The 14,554-nt window shown below is 41.9% G+C and overlaps 2 protein-coding genes across 4 annotated transcripts in view; both read left to right on the top strand.

Annotated features, from left to right (window-relative positions):
* The window catches only part of LOC117312954 (leucine-rich repeat-containing protein 37A3-like), a 45,753-nt gene that overhangs the window by 26,054 nt on the left and 5,145 nt on the right, over nt 1-14,554 (top strand).
* LOC109548395 (RAD52 motif-containing protein 1-like) lies at nt 4,396-13,863 on the top strand. Of its 3 annotated transcripts, XM_033847950.2 has the most exons (7): nt 4,396-4,490; nt 4,866-5,052; nt 8,198-8,320; nt 8,695-8,863; nt 9,818-9,916; nt 11,945-12,030; nt 13,497-13,863. In XM_033847950.2, exons 1-7 carry the CDS (start codon nt 4,396-4,398, stop codon nt 13,587-13,589), a joined length of 852 nt encoding a protein of 283 aa, XP_033703841.2. In that variant the 3' UTR covers nt 13,590-13,863. The 3 variants fall into 3 exon arrangements, with proteins under 3 accessions (XP_033703841.2, XP_073660922.1, XP_073660925.1); XM_073804821.1 differs by lacking the exon at nt 9,818-9,916; XM_073804824.1 differs by lacking the exons at nt 8,695-8,863; nt 9,818-9,916; nt 11,945-12,030 and having other exon boundaries at nt 13,488-13,863.

The following is a 14,554-nucleotide window of genomic DNA, read 5'->3' as shown; positions in this document are numbered from 1 at the left end:
ATTCCTCCAGAGGCTGATTAACAAAAAATTGGCATATAGTTGGACTATTTAACATCCCCTGAGGGAGAACTTTCCATTGAAATCTTTGAGCTGGATGTTCTTGATTTAAGGCTGGTACAGTAAATGCAAATCTTTCACAATCTTGAGATTTTAATGGTATAGTAAAAAAACAGTCTTTTAAATCTATAATTATAAGTTCCCAATTGCGAGGGAGCATTGCAGCAGATGGAATTCTAGATTGCAATGCCCTCATAGGTTGAATAATCTCATTAATTTTTTGTAAATCTGTCAACATTCTCCATTTACCTGATTTTTTCTTAATTATAAAAACAGGTGAATTCCAAGGGCTAGTGGATATTTTAATATGTCCTGCTATTAATTGTTTTTGTATTAATTGGTGTAATGCTTGTAATTTTTCTTGAGTTAAGGGCCACTGCTCTGTCCATATAGGGTTATCTTTCAACCATTTTAATGGTAATGCAAATTTTTGAGCAGTGGCCCCTACACTAAATTTGGATATCCAAGCCCAGTGTAATCTTTCCCCATTTTAGTTACATATTGGGGTTCAGTAGCATTTAATTGCAAATAATCATATTCCTTATTTGATATCATTTGCATTGTTTCAGGGGAAATTGTTGGTATGGAGACAGAGGTTCCCCATTGTTGTAGTATATCTCTTCTCCATAAATTAATTCCAATATTGGCCACATATGGTTGCAACACAGCTTTTTGTCCTTCCGGGCCTTTACATCCCAACAATTCCTTACTGCGCCAAATCATATGCAATGTTCCTATTCCTGTAAAAGTAACTTCCACCTTTTCTAAAGGCCAATATGAAGGCCATTCAGACTGTTTTATTATAGACACATCAGCTCCCGTATCAACAAGGCCCGTAAATTTTACATTATTGTTAAAAGTAATCGTTAATTGAGGACGTTAGTCACTGAGAAAGGATTGCCAAAAAACATTTTTTCCCGTGCTGCCGAACCCCCCTGTACGCTTTACGGGGGCGGCTGCTTGTTTTACATATGGTAACAATAACAATTGAGCAATTCTTTGTCCCTTATTAAATTCTATAGATTTTGAAACAGAAATCATAATAGAAATTTCTCCATTATAATCATCAATAACTCCAGTATGAACTGTTACACCCTGCAGAGTCAAACTACTTCGTCCTAATAATAGTCCCACAGTTCCTGCAGGTATAGGGCCATAAACTCCTGTAGCTAATTTGTGTACTCCTCCTGCTGGCGTAAGGATACAATCTCGAGGAGCAATTAAGTCAACGGCAGCACTGCCGCTGGTAGCATGCATGAGATCAGTAACTAAGAGCCGAGGTTGAGACTGTCCTGTAATGTCTGATAAAAGCTGGCATTGCTTACTGGATACTGTTGAGAGTTTACTGTCACTTTTCCCGTATTGTTGTTGTGGCCCCGGGTTGGGCCTAGCTTCCCGTTTCCCGAGACATTATCTCGTGGAGGCAAAAGATTTCCTAACTTATTCCTTTTTGAATGGCATTTATTAGCCCAGTGTCGTCCTTTACCACATTGGCGACACATACCAGGTAGCTGCCCATTCTTAGCCTGTTTTGATATCTGACCTTGCCCTTTTCGACAATCTCACATCACATGTCCATACTTTCCACTATTGTAACATTTAATAAGATTATCTTTCAACCCTTCATTTATGGCAGCTGCAAGTAAATTGGCCTGATAAGTAGGAGATCCAATATCATGGCAAGCTTTTATATACTCCTCAACTGGAGCGTTTACAGCCCGTAAAGGCCGCAATGCCTTCTGGCATTCAGAATTTGTATTCTCAAAAGCCAAAGATTGTAATAATAAATCTTGCATGTCTATTTGTGCTACAGCTCTTTGAATGGCTGCACGCAGTCTAGACAAGAAATCAGTGTAAGGCTCACCAGGCCCTTGCATTAACTTAGTAAAAGATTGTGCTGTTTTTCCAGGGGGTTCCACTCGTAACCATGCTCGTAAACAACACATACGTATTTGAATGATTCGTAAATCATCAAATTGAGTTTGAGCTTGTAGATTACTAAATGCATCTGCTCCTATTAATTCATCTAAAAGTGGCCCTGGAGGATTGCGGACCGCATTAGTCCTTGCCTTGGTTTCAGTTTCCTCTCTCCACCAAGTTTTAAACTGCATATATTGTCCAGGTTCAAGAACAGTTTTGGCAATCGCTTCCCAATCATGAGGAATTAACATGTTTTCAGTAGCATACCCAGACAAAAGTCCTTGAACATAATTAGAATGCATCCCATACGCATTAATGGCTTATTTTAACATTTAAAAAATTTTTATATCATGATGGTTATAATCAACATTTACATATCCATTCGGAAATTGATCATTAGCAGGCATAGCTTGTCTAACAATAGGGAAAGCAAAAAATGATTTAGAATATTGCTTTTCTTGTTTATTCATCTCTTCTTCCAACAATATTCTATTAGATTCAGGTTTTAGAGGAAAGCGAAACGACGAGAGGCTCCAACAGGATAAGCTGCTAATTCTAAAGGAGGAGCCGAAGGAATAGTAGGACATGGCTCCTGATATGAAGGAGTAGTAGTATTGCTTTTATTTTCTCCCAGTTTAGTCATCAAATTTTTTAACTTTGAAAGTATGTCAGAAATCTCATTCTGTTGAGAAAGTGGCATTTCATTTTGTTTGCTAACCTGCTTCCGATCTTTATTACCATCATAAAAAGCCCCTTCATCACTGGAATCCGAAAAATTCTCTCTTGTCTCAGACACAAGGGGAGGAGGGGGCGGAGGAAGGTCCTCTATAGGAGACTCACGAAACAAAGTACGAAAAGCAGCAGAATGATGGGGAGCAGAATTCGGACGCTGAAGAGGCGCCCCATTGTCACTTTTCGTTTCAGATTGTAATGGTTTCAGGGCAAGGGAAATTAATTTACAAAGAGACCAAACACGGACAGATATAGGGTCTCCATGCTGATGAGCTCTTCTTAAGGCTCGCATAACCTGTTTCCAAACTTTTAAATTTAACTGGTTGTGACCAGTAGGTTGAAACCAGTAACAATGTTTATGTACCAGTGCAAACAATTCATCAAAAGATTCCTGTTTCACTTTTACTCCTGAAATCCATGATAACTGTTTCAGGAGTTTACTATATTGGAATTCTACTGAATGGGAATTCCCCATTACAGTTACTCTACTGTTGCCGAAGGTTTCGCTTACTCTGAGCGGACCAATTTCCCCTTCGGTCCCGCGATCACGCGATTACTTACTTACCTTCAGGTCCCTGTTCGGGCGCCAAATGTTGTAGTTTCTTAGGACAGGGCCAAAAGTAAGCTCATCACACGAGATGAATTGTGCCAAAGCACAGCAGGAGAGGGCTGCCGCTCGCTCAGGCAAAACAGCGCCGTCTGTCTTGCTGTGGTAGCTTTTATTAAAGCATTATCTATGTTTACATTTTAAGACTTGTTTTCTTAACATTCCAGAAATGCCAAAGCAGCAACATATGCTTTTATTGATTATACAAGCAATAATTGGCTTTCGTGAGCACCTGCCGTGCTTCGTCCTTGAGCGCAAGAACAGCACAGAGTTCCCACCATTATTTTGATTATACTGAAGTAGCACAAGCACATTTCCTTGCGTTCCCACCACTCTGATTATACTGAGGACATCTCATGGATCAGTGCCCAAAGCACTCAATGCTTCTTTTGCAGGCACCCGGTTTGCCGGGGGGCGCTCGAAGCATCCAGAACTGTTCACAACTCTGGCTTATTTGCATGCCCCCGGTTTGCCGAGGGGGTGGGGGGGGTGCTCAAAGCAATCAGGACTGTTTGCAGTTCTGGCTTATTCGCCAGCCCTCAGTTTGCTGGCGGAGGGGCTCATGGGTCACGTCTCCTTTCCATGTCCTCAGTTATCCCACTACAGAAGAGAATTAACATTAATGGCCTCATATCCTATGCTGTGCTCTCTGCAAATGAGAACTTATTGATATAGTGCATCACAGTTTGTAAACTGATTTTATATACATTAGGTCTCAAGTACCCTTTGTCTTATAGGACAGGTGTAAATATAGTTTTATTTTGTTTGTTTCTGCAATTTTATAAAGAGTACAAGTGATGCTGTTTTATGTCCTATTTGGAGCCTGAGAGTTTCTGGTTTCATAACCAGAAGCTGCTACCTAGCCCCTCTAATGGAATGGAGAGCTAATTTCTTCTTAGACTGTCAAGCTCTGAACTTGCTCTGAATCTCAAGCTTTTCTATTCACAAAACACTCAGGGGCTTTGAACTATTTTTCTATATATTAGATTTATTGGCACTAAGTATTTAAAAAGCACGGGTGCGCATGCGCAAGCGTAGTCCGCTTGCACCCCGAGCAGCGCACGTGCGGTGACGGTGGGATGGTGCAGTTGGTACCTTTTGCGGTTCCCATCGAGGGTGACAAAACCTTGCTGGTGTGGGAGCTGAGCTCTGGACCCACCCCCGAGGCTTTGCAATTGAGCCGAGCCGGAGGGGATGGAAGGGTGGAGGAAGACACCCCGCGCCCCAGTAACTGGGCGCCCCGGGGTACTGCTTCAGCACCTCATCTGCCTGTGGTCTCTGCTGAGAGGAATCTTAGTTCTAGAGACGACCTGAGCAGTTAGCTCACCCCCATAGATTTCTGAGAGTTAGTCCCCAACAGAAGGAATTGCCTCCTAATGCTTCTCGAAGCTTAGGATTTCAGAGGGAAACCTTGTTCATGAAATGAGAAGTGTTTGGAGTTACAGGCTCACCACAGTTGCCTGCGGTGAAGGGCTGGGGGAATATAAAGGAATGAGCTGTTTGGTTTCCTAGGCCTGAAATTTACTGCACTTACTTAGTGTGAGACCACCCTAAAGCATTCTCTGTTTACAGTCTTCTCTCAGTTTGGCCTTCTGTATTCGGTCCAACTCTTCCCAAACGCAGCAGTGGGAGGTCCTGGGTTCTCTGCCATCATCAAGTTTTACTCAGCAAGGGATGCCCACAGAGCCCAAAAGCCATGCGACCAGAAGCAGCTTTTTCACACATCTCCAGTGAAGGTGGGTCCAAATGTGGAATTCTTCGCTCTACTGGGGTGAAGTGCTGAATTTAAAACTAACAGGCCATCGGGAATTCCCTGGTGGTCCACTGGTTAGGACTCTGCACTTTCACTGCTGAGGGCCCGGGTTCAACCCCTGGTCTGGGAACTAAGATACCAGGGAAAAAACAAACAAACCGACAAACAAAAATAATGGCCAGCGTTTGTACAGCACTGTGGTGTACAGAATGCTCTCACATGCACTGCTCCACTGTTCCCCCAGTTCCCCAGTTGTTTCTTTCTTTTTTTTTAGATGAAGAAACTCGAACTCAGGATGCTTAAGTGACTTACTTAAGGTTCATGACAGTAAACGTGGAAACTAGAGGCCAAACCCAAACTTAACTGATGTTAAACCCCATGTCATTTTCTGCTGTCCCTTAATTTAAGAAATCTTCACAAGAATCTTACTTATATATACATTTATGTGGATTTTAAATATGTGAAGTTGACAAAAATTTTTCTAATTAATTAATGAATTTATTTATTTATTTTTGTCTGTGTTGGGTCTTGTTGCTGCATGCCGGCTTTCTCTATTTGTGGCGAGCGGAGTTTGTTCTTCGTTGCAGTGCATGGGCTTCTCATCGCGACGGCTTCTCTTGTTGTGGAGCACGGGTTCTAGGCACACGGGCTTCAATAGTTGGGCCTCACGGCCTCTAGAGCACAGGCCCAGTAGTTGTGGCACACGGGCTTAGTTGCTCTGCGGCATGTGAGATTTTTCCGGACAAGGATCGAACCCGTGTCCCCTGCATTGGTACCCAGACTCTTAACCAGTGTGCCAACAGGGAAGTCCCGAGCTTGACAAACTTTTGTCAGATGTAAGATAAAGGAGGCTTCATCATCATCATCACTCTCAAACTGCTATTAAGAACTCACTTCAGATTCCAGAAAATGGGTAAATATTCTTTAGTGCATTGTAGAAACCTTATTCCATATTAACATGCCGTCCAGTTTTACCTCCCCAGAATTAACATTTCATTATGTTCAGGGCCTTTTCAATTCCTCTGAATAAGAGAGTGAGGCTTAGTCTTCCCAGACCTTTCCCTTTATAATTGTGTGTCTTCTCTGATTGGCTTCTTGTTCTGGCTACTTCCTACTGACCTTGCTGCCTCTTCACACCCATATTTCTTTACTCACTGATTTCACCTTTATTGAATCTGAGAACTCTCCTCAGATGTGACTCCAGGTACACTACCTCCCACTTCTTTACCCTGTTTAACACCCTCTTCAATCCTGGCTGTACTCCCTGGGATTGAAATGATTTTTGTCAGACATGCGTTTATTTGCGGACCCTGCGACCATTTCACGTACCACTCAGATATGACAGATGGTCCTGGAAAGATTATGAAACAGTTACTTAGTATCAGTTGTGAGTAATGAGTACTTTTCTTATATTGGACATAAAGACCATTCCATAAGCGTAGGTTGTGAGATTTTCACAGCATATAGCCCGTCACTGATAGCGTAATGAAGAAAATGTTCTCCAAGTCACTATAGAGTTGAGAGGAAAGGGCATTCGTATTAGATTTGTATATTTAATGCAGAGCCTTAGTTTACTACCCACAATCCCGAAATTTTTCCCTAATTTACTTATGCGTTCTTTTTCAATTTTATTTATTTATTTGCTTGCACTGGATCTCAGTTGCAGCAGATAGCTCCTTAGGTGCGGCTCAAGGGCTCCCCAGTTGTGGCATGTGGGCTCCCCACTTGCAGTAGGCAGGCTCCTTTTTTTATGGCTTGCAGGCTCCTGAAATTTGGTGTGCAAACTCTTCGTTGCAGCATACATGTGAGACCTGGTTCACGGACCAGGGATCGAACCCAGGCCCCCTGCATTGGGAGCATGGAGTCTTAACCACTGCACCAGCACGGAAGTTCCAATTATGTGTTCTTTTATTCATTGGCAGGTATACATACTTCTTATCTTACTTCCCCTGTGTTTTTTATAAATACAGAAAAGAGAATAACATCTTAAAATAAAACCAAGGAAAGGCCTAATGTATCTGAGCTTTTCTTAGTAGCACGAAGGGAAAGGTTTGCCAGCAAGAACTGTGGCAAGGTTATCCCAGATGTCAGCTGTCTCTACTACCCAGGGGCTCAAGCCCTTCTGAAGCTTCCTAATTGTCCAGGACAGCTCCATTATGACTCACCGTACAGGGCCTAGCATCCCATGCGACACTCAATATTTAAAAATTAATCTTCATTTCTCCTTCCCAGCAGGCAGCTTCAGTTGGAGAAAGTAACTTCATTTTCTTATGTACTCATTCATTCACTCAGTCAACAGACCATCACTCCTCTATTATATGCCAATATGTATTCTTCTTTCTGGTAACAAGGAAAGAATAATATATGGTTCCTTCAAGCACTGAAGGAGCTCATAAACTAGTGAAAGAGGAAGATGCACAAACAAATCAACAAAGAATTAACAACGCTTTGATTTTATTTGTATTATTTGAATTTTTATGACTAGATTTATATACTACACCCTGTTCAAATGGAAATAGACGTTTCAGAAAGAAGTAGTGATGTATAAAATCCACAGTAATATGTAAGTTCTTTAGAGAGTTAAGACTGGAAATATTTGCACTCTCAAAGAAGCCTGTTAATGCAGATGAATCTCTAATTCTTTTTGATGCTTTATTTACATTTATAGAGGTATACATATTCCCTCTTCTAACAGGGGTTAGTAACTTGGGGAGGGAGTGCTACAGATTAAGGTCCTAATTCAGTGGCAGGTCCATCTTGTCTCCTCTTCAGGTCATATTCTCAAGCAGGATCTACAGGATGAGATGAGTAAAACAGTCCATTCCTTTGCTTACCCCCAGGCCCATAATAGGCTTCTGCTGGGCTTCCTTGGATGCTTTCATCATCACTTTCACCACCGGATGTCAGGGAACCTTCTGTTAATCAGGGGCCCTGGAAATGATGCAGAAAAGTACTGACTTAAAAATAATAAATAACATTTATTTAGGACTCACTGTGAACTCATTGCTTAAAATGTCCTACTTAATCTTCACAAACACTCTATGAAATTGGAATTAATAAATCTCAGGTATATCCAAAATAAATCTCTATGTAGGGTTGTGATAGTTTTAAGTCTTTTATGTCTTTAGGTTCGTCTTGGCACCAGACATAAGGTGGTTCATCATAATACGCTTGCCGTAAACAGCTCCAGATGCCAAGAATTGGCAAATTACATTTTTGTTTTCCATGAGTGGTCAAAAAGGATCATTAAGGTAAACTCTGTAGACTTTCTTTGACTAAGCAGACTCTTTTCAACATCGAACTCCTAGACTTTACAGAGAAGAATAGAACAGGGCTATGGGGAGGAGATGTGAGAGACTTCCACATGGAAGTATCTGAGCATTGGCCTTCCACCTAGAATTAGTGATAATCTCAATGACTTGGATGGTGGTGTCCATAATTTTCTCCAGTATTTCTATGGTATATCATAAAAAATAGTTGTCCATATCTAGTCATTCATTTGCAAGTCTCAGTTGATTTTGAAGGGATAGCATACCTAAACTATTACCTGGGATTCCTGGAGTTTATCTTTTATTTCTAACAAAGAATATGTTGAAGTCTAGCGTTTAATTCAAAATCCTAACAGCTTCAGTATCTTTCTAACCTTGAAGAAAGGGAAAATGAAGATATTGTGACACAACTTCAGAAGCAAAGCCTGAAGGTCTTCTGTGCTTTAGAGGTGGTGTTGCCCTCCCACGAGTGCTGGAGTCCTGGAGTGGGAATGGCTGAGGAACCTTTGGATAAGTTGGAGGAAGGTCTGTTTTCCAGTATGTGTGTGTGTGGGGAGGTGAGGCAGTGGGATTTCTCTTTTTTCCTTTCTTTCTGAAACTCAACTTTTCAGATACATCATCACCTTTTCTAAGCAACTAAAGCCCTGGGCAGAACTTTTCTGCCCGACAATATAGGTTTTTATCTTAGGCAATACCTGACAGCACCTTAAACTTTAGAATTTTAGAACTCACTGCCTGCCAAGAAGCTTAGGAGGGGGGAAAATTAGTTATTATTATTATTTGTTTGGTTAATAATTTGTTTTGTGCTAATATAATTCTTCAAATACACATGTAATCTGGCCTTCAGTTATCTCAACAAAATCATTGTCTGAAGATTGAAATAAACTCATGTGTAAATGTTCAGTCCTTTGCCTCCTATAAAATGGCCTGAGCGGAAAAAGTAAATGTAGATCCCTAGAAAGGGGATTCCAATTGCTACTGAGTTTTTTCCTAGAATCCATGGCACTTTGGCTTACGGTTTTAAGTCAGAGGCAGGGCTGTTATCGAATGGGGTGGAGGAGGCTCCACCATTCACGTGAGTGGGTGATGGTGGAGGAGAGGCCAGATTATCTGCACTACAACCAAATCTATCTCACTGTATGAATCCAGCCCTTTACGCAGAGGAGAGCAGTGTCTGTAGCAGTGCAGCCTAAGCTTGTCCATTTGAAATCTGTAATATGAGATTTCTGCCACGATTTTAGTTTGCATTTCCCGTCTAGTATTTTAGGAACTTCCAGAATAGATCTGAGCTGTAAAAATATGCCATGCCAGGGTATACTTGCAACGGAGACATTCACCCGTAGCCCAGTGTTGTGCCTGCCCTTAATCACTAAGGTAATGATCTAAGAATCACAGATGCATTTTTAGTTTTAAACATATAATCTAGAAATCAGTTATTCATATAGGCGTTTTAAATTCATCTGTTTTGGTTGGATTTAGGGTCATTATTGTTGTTTATGAAAAGGAAGATAACCCAGAAGCTTGCTATTCAGAAAGCTATGACAGATGCATTTCAGAAATTGCTGATTGTGCTTTTAGGTGAGACTTTTTTGATTGTCGTTGAAGTGCTTCAGTTTCAGTGAGCAAATAAACTTATCTGAAAACTTAATTCGATGAATATAATGGTTATCTAAAACATTACATATTCTTTCATTCCCCATATGCTTTCACAGCAACAGTCTTAAATTTGTTCTTCGTGGCATTTATGAGAAGAACGACAGCAAATATTATTGTCCCCAGTGTTTAGATGTAGAATGACTTGCCTCAGTTCATACAGAAAGTGTTTGATCCACTTCTTCCTCAATTGCTTGCTTATCATACAGAGTAGTGTAGTGATTATAAGCCTTGGACACCTGTGTTTGAGTCCTAACATTGTCTCTTAGATTTTGTTGTTGTTGTTGTTGTCCCTATTGTAGGTTTTTCTAGCCAGAGATATTTGCAGGTATTTAATATCTCTAAGCTGCAATTTCTTTATCTGCAAATAGGGTTAGTAATTCAGCTTACCACCAAATGGGGGATATTGTAAGAGTAAATGAGATGATGAATGTAAAAAGCTTAGAACTATGCCTGAAACATAGTAAGCAGACAAAGTATATTGACTATTATTATTACCGTTGTTTTCTTGTTGAAGTGTTTATTAGGCTATCTTTTTGGAATCAGTTGAATTTCAGTTTTCATTTCTAATGTATTGGGTGAATGTGATTCTTATATAATAATCGGCTATGTTTTTGCGAGCCTTGAAACTGGTCATGCTATTGAATAGCGTTGATTGTGTTCCCTATCGAGTTATACAGCGGTGAGAATGTCACAGGCTGTGCCCAAAGGAAACTTTATGATTAGTAGATTCCCGGAACAGAATTGCTCCCCTGCTTCACAGCCCTGCAGGCTTAGAGACTGAGAAATCCTAGCTAAGTTGTCAGAGACCTTATTGGCTTGTAAGAGTTGACCCTTGATTGGTCTTGGCCTTCCAGCCTGGGCAGTCCTTCCAGTGAAGTTTGACTTCTCTGGTCGTCAGGCAGAATCTCCATCAGCTGTCAACTCTGGGTAACAACCTTTAAGAACCAAACTAAATTCCTGGGTTGTTTGTGCCTAATATGCCAAGGTACTCCTTATATGTACCCAAAACTCCTTAGACCAAAAAGCCAGGTGGCTCTAGCTTGCCTTGAGGAAAGCTGTATTGTCCAGAGGGTACATGGGCCAGTTTCTACGAGTAGAGTGTTCAAATGCTCCCTCTCTCTGTCTCTGTCTCCAAAGCTTTGTTCATTGTATCTGGTAGAATTTTGGTCCCAAGGAGTAGGCACTTGCCTTGCTTCTAATAGGAAGTATCTGTTATAGTCCAGTGGTATCTCTCCCAGGTTTGAACTCACTTTGACTCCCACCTAATGCCTTCCTATTTATTTGTATTTTGATTGAACATTTTTGTTTCCACAGCTTTTAATTTCTATGTCTTTATTCGTTATTTCTTTTTTTTTTTTTATAAATTTATTATTTGTTTTTGGCTGTGTTGGGTCTTTGTTGCTGCACATGGGCTTTCTCTAGTTGGGGCGAGTGGGGGCTACTCTGCATTGTGGTGTGCGGGCTCCTCATTGCTGTGGCCTCTCTCGTTGCGGAGCACGGGCTCTAGGTGCTGGGGTTTCAGTAGTTGTGGCACGTGGGCTTCAGTAGTTGTGTCTCATTAGCCCTAGAGCACAGGCTCAGTAGTTGTGGCGCACGGGCCTAGTTGCTCCGCAGCCTGTGGGATCTTCCCAGACCAGGGCTCGAACCCATGTCCCCTGCACTGACAGGCGGATTCCCAACCACTGTGCCACCAGGAAATCCCCTTAGTTCTTATTTCTAAGATCATAAAGTTTTTGAAAACTTTATCATAAAGTTGATACTTCTTATATATGTCTTCACAAATAATTATAATAAAAACTGAAGTGTCAGATGAGGGAACTTCTAGGAAAATGGTCTTATTTTCTGTTTTTAGAAGTCAAAAGAATGTCTAATTAGTCGGTGCTACCATTGTATATAGGAAGTTTTAGAACAAGAAAACTTCTGAATTGATCATTGTTAACTTTATTACAGAAAGTGGTAAAACGGCTGTGGCATATAGACCCTGTGAAGAGGTCACAGATGCTAGAACCGAAGAGGAACTACAGGATTTAATTCAAATATGTGGAGATAAAATCTCAAGGGGTACACAGCCAGTGTAGCCATAATTCAAAACAACCAGCAGGATGTGGAAGACTTCAGCATATCTACTCAGTTTTGTCTTACTTAGGAAAAGGTGAAACTGCTTTTGAGGCAGGGAATTTCTAGGACTTTTCCAAGTCCTGGGCCTTGTCTCTGGCCCCTTATTTGAAGTTTGGAGAGCAGGATTGAGGGCCACCAGTGTACGTCTACGGTTGTGGACACAGGAGAAGACACAGGCCTTTTAGAACTCCCCTCAAATAGAATTGCAGGGATTTGGAAACAAAGTAACTATGGTCTTAAGTGTGATTATGCTACACTGTTTAAAAACTATTCATGCCTTTCAAGTAAGGTATATTACCCAGATCTCAGCATCTCATATATATCTTGTGTTAAATATTTTGCCAAAGAACCTTCCTGTAAACCAGTTATATGGATGCGTCAAATTAGGGATTAAGTGGTCAACGTAGTTTCTGAAAGAAAACATTAATGTACTGCATATAGGAGTTTTATTAAAAAGGAGCAAAAAATGTGTTTCATGTCACTGAGTGCTTAATTTTTGGCTAGATTTCTGATTATTTAACTCACCCCAATGTTGCAAAGCTTGTTTTGAAGGGAAGAAAGTAGAGAAAGAAAAGGTGGTTATGTTCTGAAAAATGTAAAAATTTTGAAAGTTTTTTCCTGTATAAAATAATTATTTTAATTCAATTTAAATCAGTCAAGGAAACTTGAAACGTATCCATGTTTGTGCTTTAAGAAGTCTAGCTTCCTATGAAATGTGAGAGGAAAGGGTTCTGTATTGATACTAAAGATTCTGCAAACCTGATTATAACAACAGATCCACTCCTAAATGAGGCCAATCTTGGAATCAGTTCCATTTAGAAACCATTATGTGCTAGGCACTGGAAATAAGGTGAAGCTCCTTCTCTCTTGGAGTTTAGGTGTTAAAGGTGTAACAGACAATTAAAAAGGACTAAAATTAAATAGATTATGAAAAGGACTGTGAAGAAATTAAACTGAGTGCTAGTTACAGTATTTTAAGAAAATTACTTAACATGAAAATTACTTAACATGCTGACTTTAATATTCTAAGTGTCTTCTCCATATGTGCACACAGGGTAGACCTCTGAAAAGTGACACTGTAGTTTTTTTCTAGATTAATGGCTCTGTTTTGAAAAGTTGGGATGGGGGATGTTTTCCATAGTAATGTAAAGGACCGTGGTTTTAGACTCTCTTTCCCAGAATGAATTGCTCACCTGCCCAAACTCCTCCTTCAGATGTTCTGGAGTCATCCCTGATTCAGTGGTGACCCCTAATAATAGAGTGGTGTATGAATAATGAGACGTGAATACTGAGAGTTTGCAGGAAATGTCAACATTTTCGAATAATTGTAAGGTGTGTTCCCCTCCCGCCACCCTAACTGGTGCTCATTTTGCAGGTCAGCTACTTTTCTTGTCAGCCATGTGGCCAAAGGGAGCAGGAATGTCTCTCAGACTTCAGCTTTGAGGAGGAAGAGTTCAGATTGCCAGAACTGGCCTAGCACTTTTGAATTTCCCAGAATGCCAGGTCCTTTGGTTTCCTCGGGAAGCTCTGCATCCTTCCCTCCCCCCTCAACCCCTGGGCTGCTGGAGTTTGGGGCCACTCGGGTCTGCAGCCCAAATCCCGCCTCATTGTTTGGGGCCACGGAGGGCAGGGCGGGTTGGGAAGAGGGCCTGGCAGGAGGTAATTGTCGCCTTTGCAAGGGGAAGGATGACTGGCGCCCTGGGGACTCTGGCAGAAAGGCCCACTCTGGTGGCGCGGATTGGATCTCCACACGAGCCTAATATCGGTGGCGTAACTAAAGACGTCATAAATAACGCGAGGGACGTTAGGCGGGGGTGGGGCGCGCGGTTGCTAACGTGAGCCGTCGCTTTGGCGCTGGCATAGCGGTTCAGCTCAGACGCAGGTTGTGGCTCCGGCTCCTCACTGGCCTGGGTCACTGCCCCTGGAGCCGCTGCATGTTATGTCCCGGCTGCGCCATTGGTTGCCTCGGCTCTTCCTCACATGGCAAGGACGGTGGCTTCTAGTCCAGGCAGTTCAGCCTCCGGAGTGGGCCCTGGGCCCCGTCCAGGTGACCCCCAACCCCCCGCGGCTGACAGAGGCTTGGTCTTCACAGGCCTCAGACCCTCCTCCCAAATTGCCCCATGCCCTTACACCCCTGGCAGAAGCCGTGGGCTTTAATTACTTAACGTCCTTGTCTCCAGTCCAGATGTTGGCCCTGCCTCATCAGAAGTTGACTGAGACTGGGGTTCCATACCCGGACCCGGATTCGGTTGGAGAGCTGCCTACAGGGCCAGATCAGTTTGCTGTTCCACATCAGGATCTGAATAACAAGCAAACCCAACATCAAAAGCTCCCAGAGGCAGTTCCAGTGGTAGACTGGGATAAGAATCAGCCCTTGGTTCTCCCTTCTCGACACAAAAGTAAGACTAAACACAGAGGTCTAGACGAGGCTGAAGGTCACCA

This window comes from Tursiops truncatus, chromosome 1, assembly GCF_011762595.2.
Source record: "Tursiops truncatus isolate mTurTru1 chromosome 1, mTurTru1.mat.Y, whole genome shotgun sequence".
In the NCBI taxonomy this organism is placed as follows: Eukaryota; Metazoa; Chordata; class Mammalia; order Artiodactyla; family Delphinidae; genus Tursiops; species Tursiops truncatus.
Note: the sequence above shows the minus strand (reverse complement) of the source record. Positions and strands in the feature narration are given on the sequence as shown.